A 13344-nucleotide genomic window follows, 5' to 3' on the forward strand; every position below is an offset into this window, starting at 1 on the left:
TGGGAAAATAACAGGAGAAAAGCAGTGGATTTCCAGGCACAGAGTCCTCTCCCTGCACGAAGAGAGGAGCTGGCTGTGATGTGCTGTGAATTTCCTTTCCAGATGCTCAGAGGAGCTGTGCTGCCTTCTAGAGACTAAAGAGGTGAGTGAGGACTGGGGCAGGCACGGGAATCCAGGGCATGCTCTTCCCCAGACCATCTGCCACAGGTTGAGTATTATCTAGTTGGTTTTGAGCATGAATATCTCTGTCAGTGCTTTCTGCTGCATCTCCTTGACCTCCCAGGAAGTTTTGCTTCATGTGCTTAAAAATCAAATGTGATAATTTCTGAATTTTCTAGTCCACCATCAACTCTATGATGTCCACAGTTGTAATGGTTGGAAATGCTCAATGCTACAGTCCCTTTTCACTGATGTGCTTAGTAAAATCTGTCCTTTTCTTTCTTGGAACAATTCTTCAGCTCGCTCCATCTTGAGGGAAAGGGAACATCAGATCCAATTCTGTTTCACTGCAAATTCCCACAGTGCAATACCTTTCCATCTCCCCTCCCCCACCTGCCCTGCTTGGGAGCTGGGAATTTCAGGGATTCAGAGTTTTCAACGCCTTTGCCTACAGGAAAGTTCAGGTTTGAGGTTCAGCAATGTGACAGTTGTTGCTGCTCTATTTGTGTAAAGTGCCATCTGAGGGACTCATCTGAAAGACCGAATATTAGGACATTTCAAGTCTCACCTATCTCAGATTTGAGACTACTCAGGGGTAGTCTTAGTGGTGGTTTTTCACATGTCTGGTCAATATCTGGGATGGGAATACTATATTCACATCTAGATGGGCTTTTCAGCCCACACTTGTGGCTTTCCCTTTGTGTCCCCGGTGTCTCAGTTCCCAGGCTTATCCTCACTTTTCCATCTGATCTACCTTTTCTCCATATTTAGTCAGCTAAGGCTGAGCGTGGCTTCCAGATACTCTGAAACGTGTCACTCAGTAGGAAACTTGCTCCTTGTAACATCTTCTGCTCGGCAGGAATTGCTTTTCCCTATAGATCTCTAAAATGGGCAGTTTAGCGGCAGTAATGAGCAGTTCAGTGGGAAAAGGAGTCACTTAATAAAGAAACTGTAGACTAAATTCTGGACTCCTAAATCTGCTTCACAGTTTGTAAGCCCTGAATTGTGTCCCACAGGTTTCTGTCTCTCCTAGAACTGGTCTCTGCAGGTGAACTGATAATTAGGATTGATTGCTATCCCTAAAGGAGAACAGGCTGCTGCTGGGAATGTGGTGAGAAAATGCAGGCAATAAAATTGACATTGGTCTTAGTTGTTCTTCAACAATACTGGGCTGAAAAAGGTTGGTTCAGCTAGCTGGAGCCAGCCCGAGAAGGCTCCCTAAAATAGCCTCCCGCTCTATTCTTATATGGGAACCATAGCAGTAAGTGACTGTTGCTTCTGAGATTCACATTGTTTGTGTCTTTGTCTCCTTCAGGGGGGTGATGATCTGCATCCTTGACACAGCAAACTTCACTCTTCCCTTCAGAGCAAGCCAGAAGCTGACATAAGCTTTAATTCACAGCCCAGGACCTCAAGTGACAAGTGCTCTACAGCACAGAGAAGCTTTGATTGATGCTTCAGACCCTGAAGATGGGTAGTGGCAGGTATCTCAAACAACACTGCTGAGCAAGCACAGCAGCAGAAGCCTCCACCTAGCCAGGTTCCTAAGCTGATTGCAAGGCAGAATTAGGACTAACACAAGGCAATTAAAAGCATCAGTGATTTCCTCTTGAAACTTTAATTTGAGAGCCTTTGGAATATTTATGTTACTTCAATGGTGAATCTTCCCAATACGACAGAAATGATTTTAACCTGCCATTCCAATATTTCTTCTCGTATAATCCTGGAAAGTGGGACAAACAGCCTCAGCTTTGTGTAGCCTCACTGCTGCACCTCAATGAAAATGCAAAAGGAGTTCCATTTGACTTGGAAATGGTGGCTATTAACTGTGCTATAATGGTAAAAACTTAGGGAGAAAGGCAGATTTTCTAACATGTTTCTGGATCCTTCTCATCATTCCTGGTGCTGCACTTCTAAGATGTTCTTAAAAACTCTTTTCCCCTGCAAAGCCAAGCAAACGTTGCCCATGGGACCTTCTGAGAACTGATCTCACCACTCTTTCTACCTGAAAAGGGAGTGAAATACAACAGCCTCGTATGGACATTATCAACCATGGCTTTCTTCCCTGGAAACTCCTCCGACTGCTCCAACTGCACCCACTCTGTGGGGCCTGTGAACGTTACAAAGGCCATTTTACTAGGTGTTATTCTAGGGGGGCTGATTGTTTTTGGGGTTTTGGGTAATATTCTGGTGATTCTCTCTGTAGCCTGCCACAGACACCTTCACAGTGTTACCCACTATTATATCATTAACCTGGCTATAGCTGACCTCCTCTTGACTTCCACTGTCCTGCCCTTCTCAGCTACTATGGAGATTTTGGGCTACTGGGTCTTTGGGAGGATCTTCTGCAACATCTGGGCAGCTGTTGATGTCCTTTGCTGCACTGCTTCCATTATGAGCCTCTGTATCATCTCGATAGACAGATACATCGGGGTGAGCTACCCACTGAGATACCCAAGTATAGTGACAGAGAAGAGGGGTCTCCTGGCATTACTGTGTGTTTGGGCATTGTCCCTGGTGATATCGATTGGACCTCTTTTTGGCTGGAAGGAACCAGCACCAGAAGATGAGACCATCTGTCAAATCACTGAGGAGCCTGGCTACGTGTTGTTCTCTGCTCTAGGCTCCTTCTACCTCCCCCTGACTATTATCTTGGCGATGTATTGCCGAGTGTATGTAGTGGCCAAAAGGGAAAACAAAGGTCTCACTTCTGGTCTGAAGACAGAGAGATCTCGCTCTGAAGAAGTCACCCTACGGATCCATCGCAAAAATGCTCCTGAAGCAAGCGGATCGGCATCCAACCCCAAGAGCAAGCATCACTTCTCAGTGCGTCTCCTCAAGTTCTCCAGGGAAAAGAAAGCTGCCAAGACCCTGGGAATAGTGGTGGGATGCTTTGTCCTCTGCTGGCTTCCATTTTTTGTAGTAATGCCTCTTGGTAAGTAAAGCAAAACCCTCTGCCTTTTTCAGCACCTTCCGTGGAGGGAGGGCTGTGTTTGTGCCCGTGTCCAATAATACTGACTGGAAAAGCTCTGAGGGAATAATTTGCTATTGCAAAGCTGTCAGAATCAAAACAGGCACCTTCACAAAGCAGTGAACGTAAAAAACGAAAGTCTCAAAAGTAACAGAACTTCTCTGGTGAGGAGAAGCATAGAATTCCAACAATAATGGGAAGGATTTAGTACTCTTTTCCCATATAGCAAATACACTTTCAGAACTCCAACTGTGATCCTAACCAGCTCTGTTATAGGAACGATATCTCTAGATATGTATGTGTTTATACCTAAGTTTGCAACCAGTTCTTCAGGTGATATGTATACATAAAAGGTCAAGTTAGAAATGCATTCAGGGTCAAAGTAGCTTGGACCCAGATCTCCTGGAGTGCTCAGCACCTAATAATTCCCACTATAAGGAAAAAAATGAGTTTCCTACCAGGAAATCCACACTGTGAGATACCATATTCCAAACGAATATACCCAAACACTGTCTTCAACCATCACGCTGAGCATGAATATTTATGCAGCAGTCGTAATTCTAAAGCAGAAGGAAGTCAGGGATTTGTTCTGCTTTGCTGAAATACAGAATAGTAATTAGGATTTTAATTAAACCTGGCTCAGTCACCTTTAATGCCATTTCAGGATTTAGAAGCAGAATCCTAATTCCACACCTATAGCTGAGTGTGATGTCTGTGGCACATCCCACCATGGCTTGCTCTGCAACAGCTCTGCTAAATATTAGCCTTTGGACATGGAACCTTAAATCTGTGACTTGCCCAATTTTCTCATGGAAAGGGCTTATGCTGTACAGCAAAAATGAAGTAAGATTATGTGGAAGTTTTAGCTAGTACAGAATAATGTGTACAATTAAGACAAAGAAAAACCAGCCTTACCGAAACATGAAAAGAAAGATTTGGGGATTTTCTTTTCCTTTCATCTTCTAAAAAGCCGCTCTTTTTCAATTAACCTCTACTGGATTGACCAGGATTACCAGGTCAAAAACCTGTTGCTAATATTGCCGTGTGAAAAACCCCAAAATACAGAATCTTTTCTGTTGGTCAATACTGGGAAGTGCTGGAGGATGAGAGGTAGATGTTTTGTAAGAGGGAGCTCTGAAAGGCCTGGCTCATGCTGTCCAGGATGTCAGCATGTTGGAATGCTGGTTGCCAAGATGTCTGAAACATACCCAAAAAGGGTTTGTGAGGACGCATTTAACACACTTCTTTTCATCTGCAAACATGGTTGCCCACACAGAGCTGTTGTTATTTGATTTGCTTTGGGATTCACAAATTTTCTGGACTCAAGCGTGGTTTTGCACCTTTCTTTGATCCCCTATAAGGAGGAGGTCAGTTCCCCTGTCTTTGTGGGGTTATTGGGTTATTTTTAAAGCATCTATATAGTTTTTCACCGCTTTTGTTTAAACTATTAAGCAGACAATTGGCACAAATGAACACCTCTTTAGAAAGAACCAAGAGAACACACCTTGAGGCAGGCTGTCCCACCCAGAGCCAGACTTACCCAGAGATGATTGCATATGGCACTGCGGGCAACAAGAACTCCGTTGTGCAGAAGACCAGCTCTGCAGCTTCACAGCCATGGGGCAGACCTATAAATGGCCCCATCAGCCAGTCCACTCTCAATGCAGCTTGCCCATGAGACAAACATTCTCAAACTATGCTACACAAACCACTTCATACACTGCCAGGTGCTTATCACTCTATACAGCAAAACATAGGTTTATGTTACTGTGATCCACAGCATCTTCAAGATCCTCACATCTATTAATATCAGCTCTACCCAACAAGAACCACATTATGACAAGAAAACACCGGGCTTGTTAAAGCATATAATAGAAGGGGATAGAAACTTCTGAGGAGTAGGTATGGGAAGAGCAAGAGTGATAGAAGGATATCAAGAGGAGAATAAAGGCATGATATCCGTATTTCCAACAGCATCTGCCAATAACTTCAGAAAAAACTTGAATATCCCCACCCCAAGACAATATCTTAATTAAAATTGGTGTGTAAAGGTGCCAGCTGCAATCTGTATAAGTAATGCCTTTTTTACCTTCTTGGAGAGAGTCTCATTCCAGGCAAAGGGTCTGTGCAAAGGCTTTCAGTCAGTCCAATAGTCCAATACAGCTTCTTGTCACTTCGCTTTGATGTTTGTGGAGTAAGCCAGGGAATGACAATCTTGTTGCATGAAAAGAAGTGAGGTTAAGATTTGTTTTTTCTCTGCAGTAAACTCACCCTTTACAAAACTTCTGTAATGTAGCAGTGTCAAAACAGCTGATTGCCCCTCAAAGAAGTCACTTTTTCATTTCAGAATGCACTTTCTCTCCCTCTTTAGAGATAACCAGGAGATCTGCTCCTAGGATCTTAACAAAGCCTCAGAATCAATTGGGATCTCAACAAACCCTTAGAAGCAAACTCAGAACTTTGCTTGTTGTCCACTTTCTGTGGCGAGCTATCTTAAATCTGTCTGGCTGTAGATGTTGTTCCCTCAGCATAATCATGGCTGGGTTGTCCAGATACTCAGGGAAACAAGGAGCTGAATCTCTTGTCTTTCCATTGCTCATCTGATACTAATATAATAAAATCAAATGAATAAAAGCTGTGACAACCTAATACTCGACTCAGCTTTCATATCAGAAAATGCCAAACTCCAGCCATGGAGGCAATGTTCAGAGCTAATGTGTAGATTCCCCATGTTAGCATTTCAGAGACAAAAAAGAAATAAGGGTGGGGGGAACACCAAACCCGCAATAAAGCCCCAGCTCACTCCCTGGAGCACAAGTCAGGGAGAAGAAGGATGTTTACACTCCTTGAGTCTTAGAGCACAAGTGTGTGTGTTAAGCCATTGAAAGAGGAGAAAATAAACTATGAAGATAAACAGCCAAGATATTCCCTTTTTTTTTTGCTAATCACAAGGGGCTTTTTTCATAAACACAGACTGGAAAGGCTTTGCTGGTCTAGGTTGATAACTCAGCTACACTGAAGCCAATGGCAAAGATCCCACTGACATCCCTGTGGCCAACATTTCTCCACCATTACCGAGTCCTGAAACGTTGTGTCCCACTGACTCATAACGCAGCAGAGCAACGGAAGGAATTGGTGATATTTATAGCCATTTACACTGAAAACAAGAGAGAGAAAGTGGAGTCACTTGTGCTGTGCTTCATGATTCACTTCTGTGGCTGTCCTGCATGCACCACCTGTCAGAGGTTTGTCCTTGTCTTTGGAATATTCCTGCTTTGTGTAGCCACTACTTTCAAATCCCTGGAGTAAATGAACCAAGAATGCAATTTTACATTCTCAAATGTCATGGCACCATTTAGGATTTGTTAGTGATTGAAAGGTGAGGAGGGATCCTCCAACCCAACCCAGCAAAGGTCAGCATTTGACTTTAATTGGAGACAGAAGGGAGAGAGACTCAGTTTTTGGTGAAGATAATTCCTGTCTTGCTAACCCCAAGGGTTCCAAAATCACGACAACCAGCTTTTCTCAAGGAAAGCTCAGATTTTGCTGGAAGTGCATGACTGTAAGAGCGAGGGCTTGGGGATGAATAGCAACTATCTTAAAAATGTGAGCCATGAGAGATCCAGAATCATTCCATGCAGTAAGAGCCTGGGAGCTGGAATTTCAATGACAATGGAGCTGATTTGTAAAACAATGTGATTACTTGGTTTTAAATGGGTAACAAAACCTCAGTTTACCTTCCCAGGGGTTTTTATCAGCTTTCTAAATCTGCAGCTGCCCTCAGTGAATCTGGAAATAGTTGCTTGCTGAGATCTTTGCTCTTTGCCAGAAATATCATCCCTTGTCAGGGGTACAATATGAAACAGAGCATAAATTAGGGCTGGGATTAGGAGCACCATTCCCAGACCGACCCATTCCTGTTGCTTGCCCTTTCCACCTCCCACCTGTGTCCAAACACCCACACCCTCCTAACACCCCAGAGATCTGAATTCAGGCCCTTGTGAACTAAAACAAACTCTCTTCTCCTTCTACCTCCACTTATTATAGATCAGAGATGTCCATCACAAAGTCACTCTCATTTTCCCCCTGAATATTCCCCCCACAATATTCCAGGCCCTGGGACAGGAACATTTGTAAGTGTTCAAGCCTTGCCAGATGCAGGCTTTTATCCTTGCTCACATCTATGAACCGCTGCTCCGCATTTGCTGCCTTGATTTGATTGTACAAAACCCTGAGGCGTTTCCTACTGTTCAAGGGTTCTTTGATCCCATTTCTTGTTCCCACAGAAAATACTTTCCATAAGGGAGCAGCAGGGTGAGACGTGCTGGGAGGGCATATATGTACAGAGTGCAGCTGTTGAATGTCTGAACCAATACATATGTATTTATAAGAATATATATAAATATAGTTTCCAGAGGGTGGTTTCTGGTTTGACCCAAAAGGCAGCGTAGAATGCCAGTCTTATGGAATAAAGTTCAGCACTAACATTGAGCTTGGGAACACAAAATGTAACACATTCATCAATGTTTGTAGGGCAGACTGCCTTCTGAGAGCCAGGGTGCTCCAGTACAGTGTTAACCTCTGTGGGGACATCAGTGCTACTTCTGTGCTTCATTCTCTGGGTCTTTGGGGCAATTACTCTGGAACAGCTGCTGCTCTCTAGCTTGACCCCATTAAGAAGATCCCAGGAGCTGAGTTTTAAGCTTTGCCTCCCTCTAAACCAGACCACTGCTTCCAGTCTGATGGGAGTACAAATGTATATTTCCTATACATCAGAGGCGAGAGATGCTAAGACTTTTGTTTCATTTCTGTGCAAGGTTTAAAATGGGCACTTCTCATTCCCAATGACACTTTAAGCCCTGATAATATAACAAAAGGCACTGCTGTTATCTCCTGCATGGAGTCTCCAGCTGTTGACTTCTAGATATTGCAGGCAACTAATCATTGCAAGCTCTGAATCCACAGGTGCGACTGCTTTCCAGGTTATTGCTGGCCTCTCATCACATATGAATGCCGTCCTGATCTCATTCAGGTGCCATACGCCCCTGGCCTGCCTTTTCCTCAATCACCACATATGGGCCATACAACATCAAAAGGGGAAAAACAGTAGCAAGCCTAAACAGAGCTGCAAGAGATGGATTCTAATACCACTGTGGGTCCATGGGGCACAAAAATGTATTGGATCTGATTCCCATGGTGCTGACAGAGATGATACAGATTAAACAACAAAAGTTTCTGTAGTATGGCCGGTTCTAAATCACTGCTTGCTGTCCATCAGTTAAACAACACACGACATCAGTACTGGGTTTTATACAACCTATAATCAAGCAGCTCTGTAACTTCTGTCAAACGACAAAGTCAAATTACATCTTTGTGACTGAATTGGCATTTACTCACCAGGAGGTAGATGGAGAACTCACATCTGAAGAAACTCTGAGTTAACAAACAGGAAAACAAATGCTGAGGGATGGGAATGCAGTCCTGACATTTTCAGGGGTGAGTGATGAAATACTTAATAGCAAAACATCTCAGCAGGTTAACAGTATGCTTTGGTTTACTTAATTTTCATATAACAAGCAACTGAATTGTGCTACTGACACTGGAGAGTCCTCAACCTTTTGAAAACAAAGCAGGGATTCAAGCATCATTTAGACAATCTACAATTCAAAGGCATTCAAAGATCAATTGAAGTTTTCTTTACTGTTCCTCCAGCACAGACTGCAGGGAGATAATGTAAGATGAAGCCTCTAAACTGTAATCAGTTTTGCCACTACTTACCAGCTTATTCCTGACAGTGTGCTGGGAAAGGCATTAAGGCCTGCAAATAGGATAAAGAATAAGTTGCTTTACACAAAATCTTATACCATATACCTTAAAGAAGAGAGAGTTCACCACACCCCGTCATTGTTGAATCTCACGGTTAACTATGGGCATTGCTTAAAAACAACCCAAAATCCCATCTTTTGTTTCTACTTTGAACAAATCAGACTGGAGTTTGCCTGGTGCAAAGTTTCAGCACACTCAACAAAACACTTTGTCACCAGGCTTAGCAGCCCTGTTAGAAAACAACTCCCACTTGCTACCAGACGCATCAACCACTGGTATTAATCATGATAGCAACATCACTGAATACTGAAAGCCTAGAAGAAAAGAATACATTCTTAGTATTCCATGGGGAGGACCATGATTCAGCAAGGACCTGGAGAACATACAGTTTTTTTACACCCCACACAATATTTCAGTAGCTCAAGGTTTAGACACACTCATCATGACTTATGTTGCTCTGGAAGTTGAATAAACTGTCAGCATAAGTAAGAAGAAGGTCCAAATTATTTCTGCTTTGATTTCTAGCTCTGTTACGTGTTGCTTCCATCGACTGTCAGTTCCAGCCTCAGCCCTCCCAAGATGCTACTGACAGTATTTCTTTCTATTGACATTTTTACTGCTTCATTCATGGGATAACGCACAGGTATAATGAAGCCTGCAGACAGAGCTTTAGCTGATGTCATGAAACATCACAACAAAATGCAAAGCAAAGCAAAACTACTGTCCTAAAGCCCAGCATACCCACCACTGAAAGAAAGTGTTAAAGACAGCGTGTGATGGAGTCTACAGACAACCTTTGTATGCTGTCAAAGCTACTTGGTTTTATGCTGTTAAAACTACTTGCTTTTCTTCCACTGTGTGTTGTTCCAAGGCAACAGCTCTCTACTCTGATGAACCAAAAAAGGTTACATCAATAAATTAGCATGCAGATCCCCACCCCAAAAAGAGAGCAAGAGACAGGCTCTGACACTGGCTATTTGCTATTTATAACAGACGTTGGCAAGGCACTAGCATTCCATTTAGTGAGACCCAAGTTGCAGCAAACAGGAATTGTTATTGTTTACCCATTTTTACACTCAGCCTCACACAGCTGATTCCCTCAACTGAGATTTGTTCCACCTTTTGTCTTAGCACAAAATGGGAAAGTGGTGGATACGCTGCAATTAAATGAGGAAGTAAAGAAAAAAAGGAGCATGATTTGGGTATTTAGAAGTCTTTCACTATTTTTCATCTGCCAATGACTTCAGCCAGAGAGTTCTTTGAGAAGGTTGTTTAGTTGTTTTTCACTAAAGGAAAGCAGCATTTATTTGCTGCAAAAACCAGTCTAGCTTGTGGCTAAGCCTGTTCACTCGCGCTTAACTGCAAAACAGCATTTGCTTTCTTCAGCACAACAGTTTTGGTCTTTAGAACTGGCTAATATTGAAACTAATAGTGAAACTGCTCTACTTAGCTACTCAGAGCAACACAGGAGCAATTACGGGGGAATGAGACTCATGCTTGATGCCCAGGTTGTAACTGGCGCTGGAATAGGAGCTTCCAAGACAAAACCTGTGGCGTGTTGTGCTCTGCTTTGGGTTATTCTGACCCAGTCTCACTTCTCTGCTGCTCCACCATATACCTGGGTCTAAGAGGACCTCTGCTCTACCATACACAAGATGGCCTAGGTATTAGGGGACCTCTCCCAAGCCAGAGATAACTGAAATACCTCTCACCCCACCACATCTCCTATTTCTTCACTGACCGCAGCATATCCTCTGTGCCCACCAGCTCCACTCAGAGCCATGGTAAGAAGACGTTGCCTCACATTTCACAGGGAGACCGTGTTCAGCAAAACGAGCGAGTCATAAATCACGCTGCACTATTTGTGTCTCTGGTGCAGGCAATATTTTGATACATTCTCACACAAGCAAAACCAGCCTGGGAATTCCTCGCTGGCTTTTACCACTTGACAGCATTTGCTGCACTTGCTGGAGCTTTGGTTGATAAAGATGGGAGGAGAAAGATTCGAACCGGAGTTCAGCCGCTCTCAGAATTCAATTAGAACACCTCTGATTGCATTATCAGCTTTTCCCCAGTCAGGGGAGGTCCAACAAGCAGATCAATCTCTGTAAAGCTTAGGAGCTGCTTAGAGATGTAGTTAAACTGCAGAGGGTGACAAATGTATCGATGCCCAAAGCTTCCACAGGATTTCTTGCAACATGCACACGCTTACATTTTCCAAGGGAAAGCAGGAAGACAAGCATTTGTCAGTGCTAAAGGTCCTGCTTATTATAAACTTGACTATAAATCCAAACCAAGCCAATTATATTTCCTGAGAAATTATTTTCCTTCCTATGCCCAAACTAATCCTGACATTGGGATGATCAAAACACTTCTTTTTTTCCTCTTTTAAAGGAGGCAAGAAACAGCCTTTCCCCTTGACAACATATGGCAAATATTCCTCTCTTTCTCTGGTTCTAGATTAACTTTGCAAAACTGGTCCTAGAAGTGCTGTTATCACTTAGTCTCTGAAATGGTGTGATTTTCTTGCCATTTGCAACCCCTTTTGATGACCTCCTAGATATGACTGTTATTTGGCTAGCTAATCTTGAATTAGAGAGCCCCAGAGGAAGCAATTTTCCTCTGTGAGTTGTTATCAGTCCTCTCGCCTGCCTCTCTGGCTGTAACTGGGAATACAGTGCCTGTATAATAAATGAGATGAATTGATTTCTGACAGAACATCCATGTAATTGTATGAGACTACATTCTGAAAGACTTATTCCTGCAGGAATTGGGCTTTGAGTCATAAATTTTCCAAGCCAGAAGAGATCCTTATTTACTTTCTCCCAGCGTTTAAGTTTCTTTGGTTACCTGCAGTTTCTCACTGCCTCTGCCTTAACACTCTGTGTATTTTCCATTTTAGGTTCTTTCTTTCCTGCAATCAAACCCCCGGACACACTTTTTAAAATAACATTTTGGCTTGGCTATTTAAACAGCTGCATCAACCCCATCATCTATCCCTGCTCCAGTCAAGAGTTTAAGAAAGCCTTCCAAAACGTCCTGAGAGCACAGTGCCTCCAGAGGAAGCAAGCAACAAAGAAGCAGTCCCCAAGCTTCAACCTCAACCATCCCGCTGGCCAAAGCACAGAAAGTGGCAAAGGTGTGGTCCGGATCCCTGTTGGCTCAGGAGAAACCTTCTATAAGATCTCCAAGTCGGATGGGGTCTGTGAATGGAAGATCTTCTCGGCTGTGCAAAGCATGCCTGCCAAAAACGCAGTTTCTAAAGACTGTACTGTTGCCAAAGTGAAAAGTAAAGGTTTCCTCCAGGAATGCTGCTGTGCAGGCACTTCAAGGAACCTTGTCCATGAAAATTGTAAAGTGCCAGCCATTAAAATACACACCATGTCCCTCAGTGAAAACGGGGAGGACGTCTAAAGGACTGAACGCGCCCAGCAGCCCAGGCTGCCAACTTGTGTTTCTGCTAATGGCATGTTGCTCTTTTTACTGGGAAGTAGAAGTAAATGCTACAATTGAAAGGATACAGGGGAAATAAATAGCATACTGTAAAACAGGACCAAATCTTTTGAGGAGTGATATCTTTGAGTGCTGGTAGCCTGAACAAAGCCCCTTAAAGATAGTGAATGGCATCAGTGGATGGTGAGCACCCCTCAGTCTTCCGAGAGACTGGCCCCTGCAAGTCACTTGCCTGGCATTTAAAGGCTTTATTTTTCACTCTATTCCCCTGTTTCAAAGTTCCTACTACTATGATTTAAGCGTGATGGGGGAGAAAGAGCAAACTACAAAGAGCCCGTGCTGACACTTTCAGACAGCTCCAAGTTTAGAGTCATTTTGTGATTCTGCACACGCACCCACAAGCTAAACCTCAATTCACCAGCTGGCATAGCTGAGGTTGGGTGTTAGGCTCAGGTCTTGGGACAGTGTTTACAGATCTCTGCTTACTTTCCATTAAGGGACTGTGGACAACAATGTCTTCCTACCACATCTTGCTTCTTAGTGAGGCTGTTGGTGAGGTCCCGCACGCCTTGCTGAAGACAACAGGCAGCTCTTTGGATTTGCATCTTCAGCTGGGTGGCCTCTTAGGTCATCATTCCTGGGCTGCACCAGGTGGGGTCTTCTGTAATGCTCACGAGGCTGCTTGTCCTCAACCTGTCTGGAAAGAACAGTCACTTCAGCTCACAGGGCACAGCAAAACCATTCTCTTGGCTTTTGCCCTGCTTGGAGTGGCTCTGAGTTTCCCTTTGTGCTGTGGGGTTTGGTAAACTCCATTGCCAAAGGAAACTTGATCCAAGTGGATGCACTCCACCTCCCCTCAAAGCCCAAGCAGAATTTTGCTTTTTTGTGCAACCAGCTTCCCAAATCTCCAAACAAACTGAAATGGAAACTTGCAT

General features: G+C 43.6%; 1 protein-coding gene across 1 annotated transcript; it reads left to right on the top strand.

Moving 5' to 3' along the window:
* Positions 1-2211: 2211 nt before the first annotated feature.
* On the top strand, positions 2212-12370 carry ADRA1A (adrenoceptor alpha 1A; the record flags this gene model as incomplete). The annotated part of the gene is made up of 2 exons (XM_080634554.1): positions 2212-3094; positions 11859-12370. 2 exons carry the CDS (start codon positions 2212-2214, stop codon positions 12368-12370), a joined length of 1395 nt encoding a protein of 464 aa, XP_080490680.1.
* Positions 12371-13344: the final 974 nt, after the last annotated feature.

Source organism: Psittacula echo, assembly GCF_963264785.1.
Source record: "Psittacula echo genome assembly, chromosome: 25".
NCBI lineage: Eukaryota > Metazoa > Chordata > Aves > Psittaciformes > Psittacidae > Psittacula > Psittacula echo.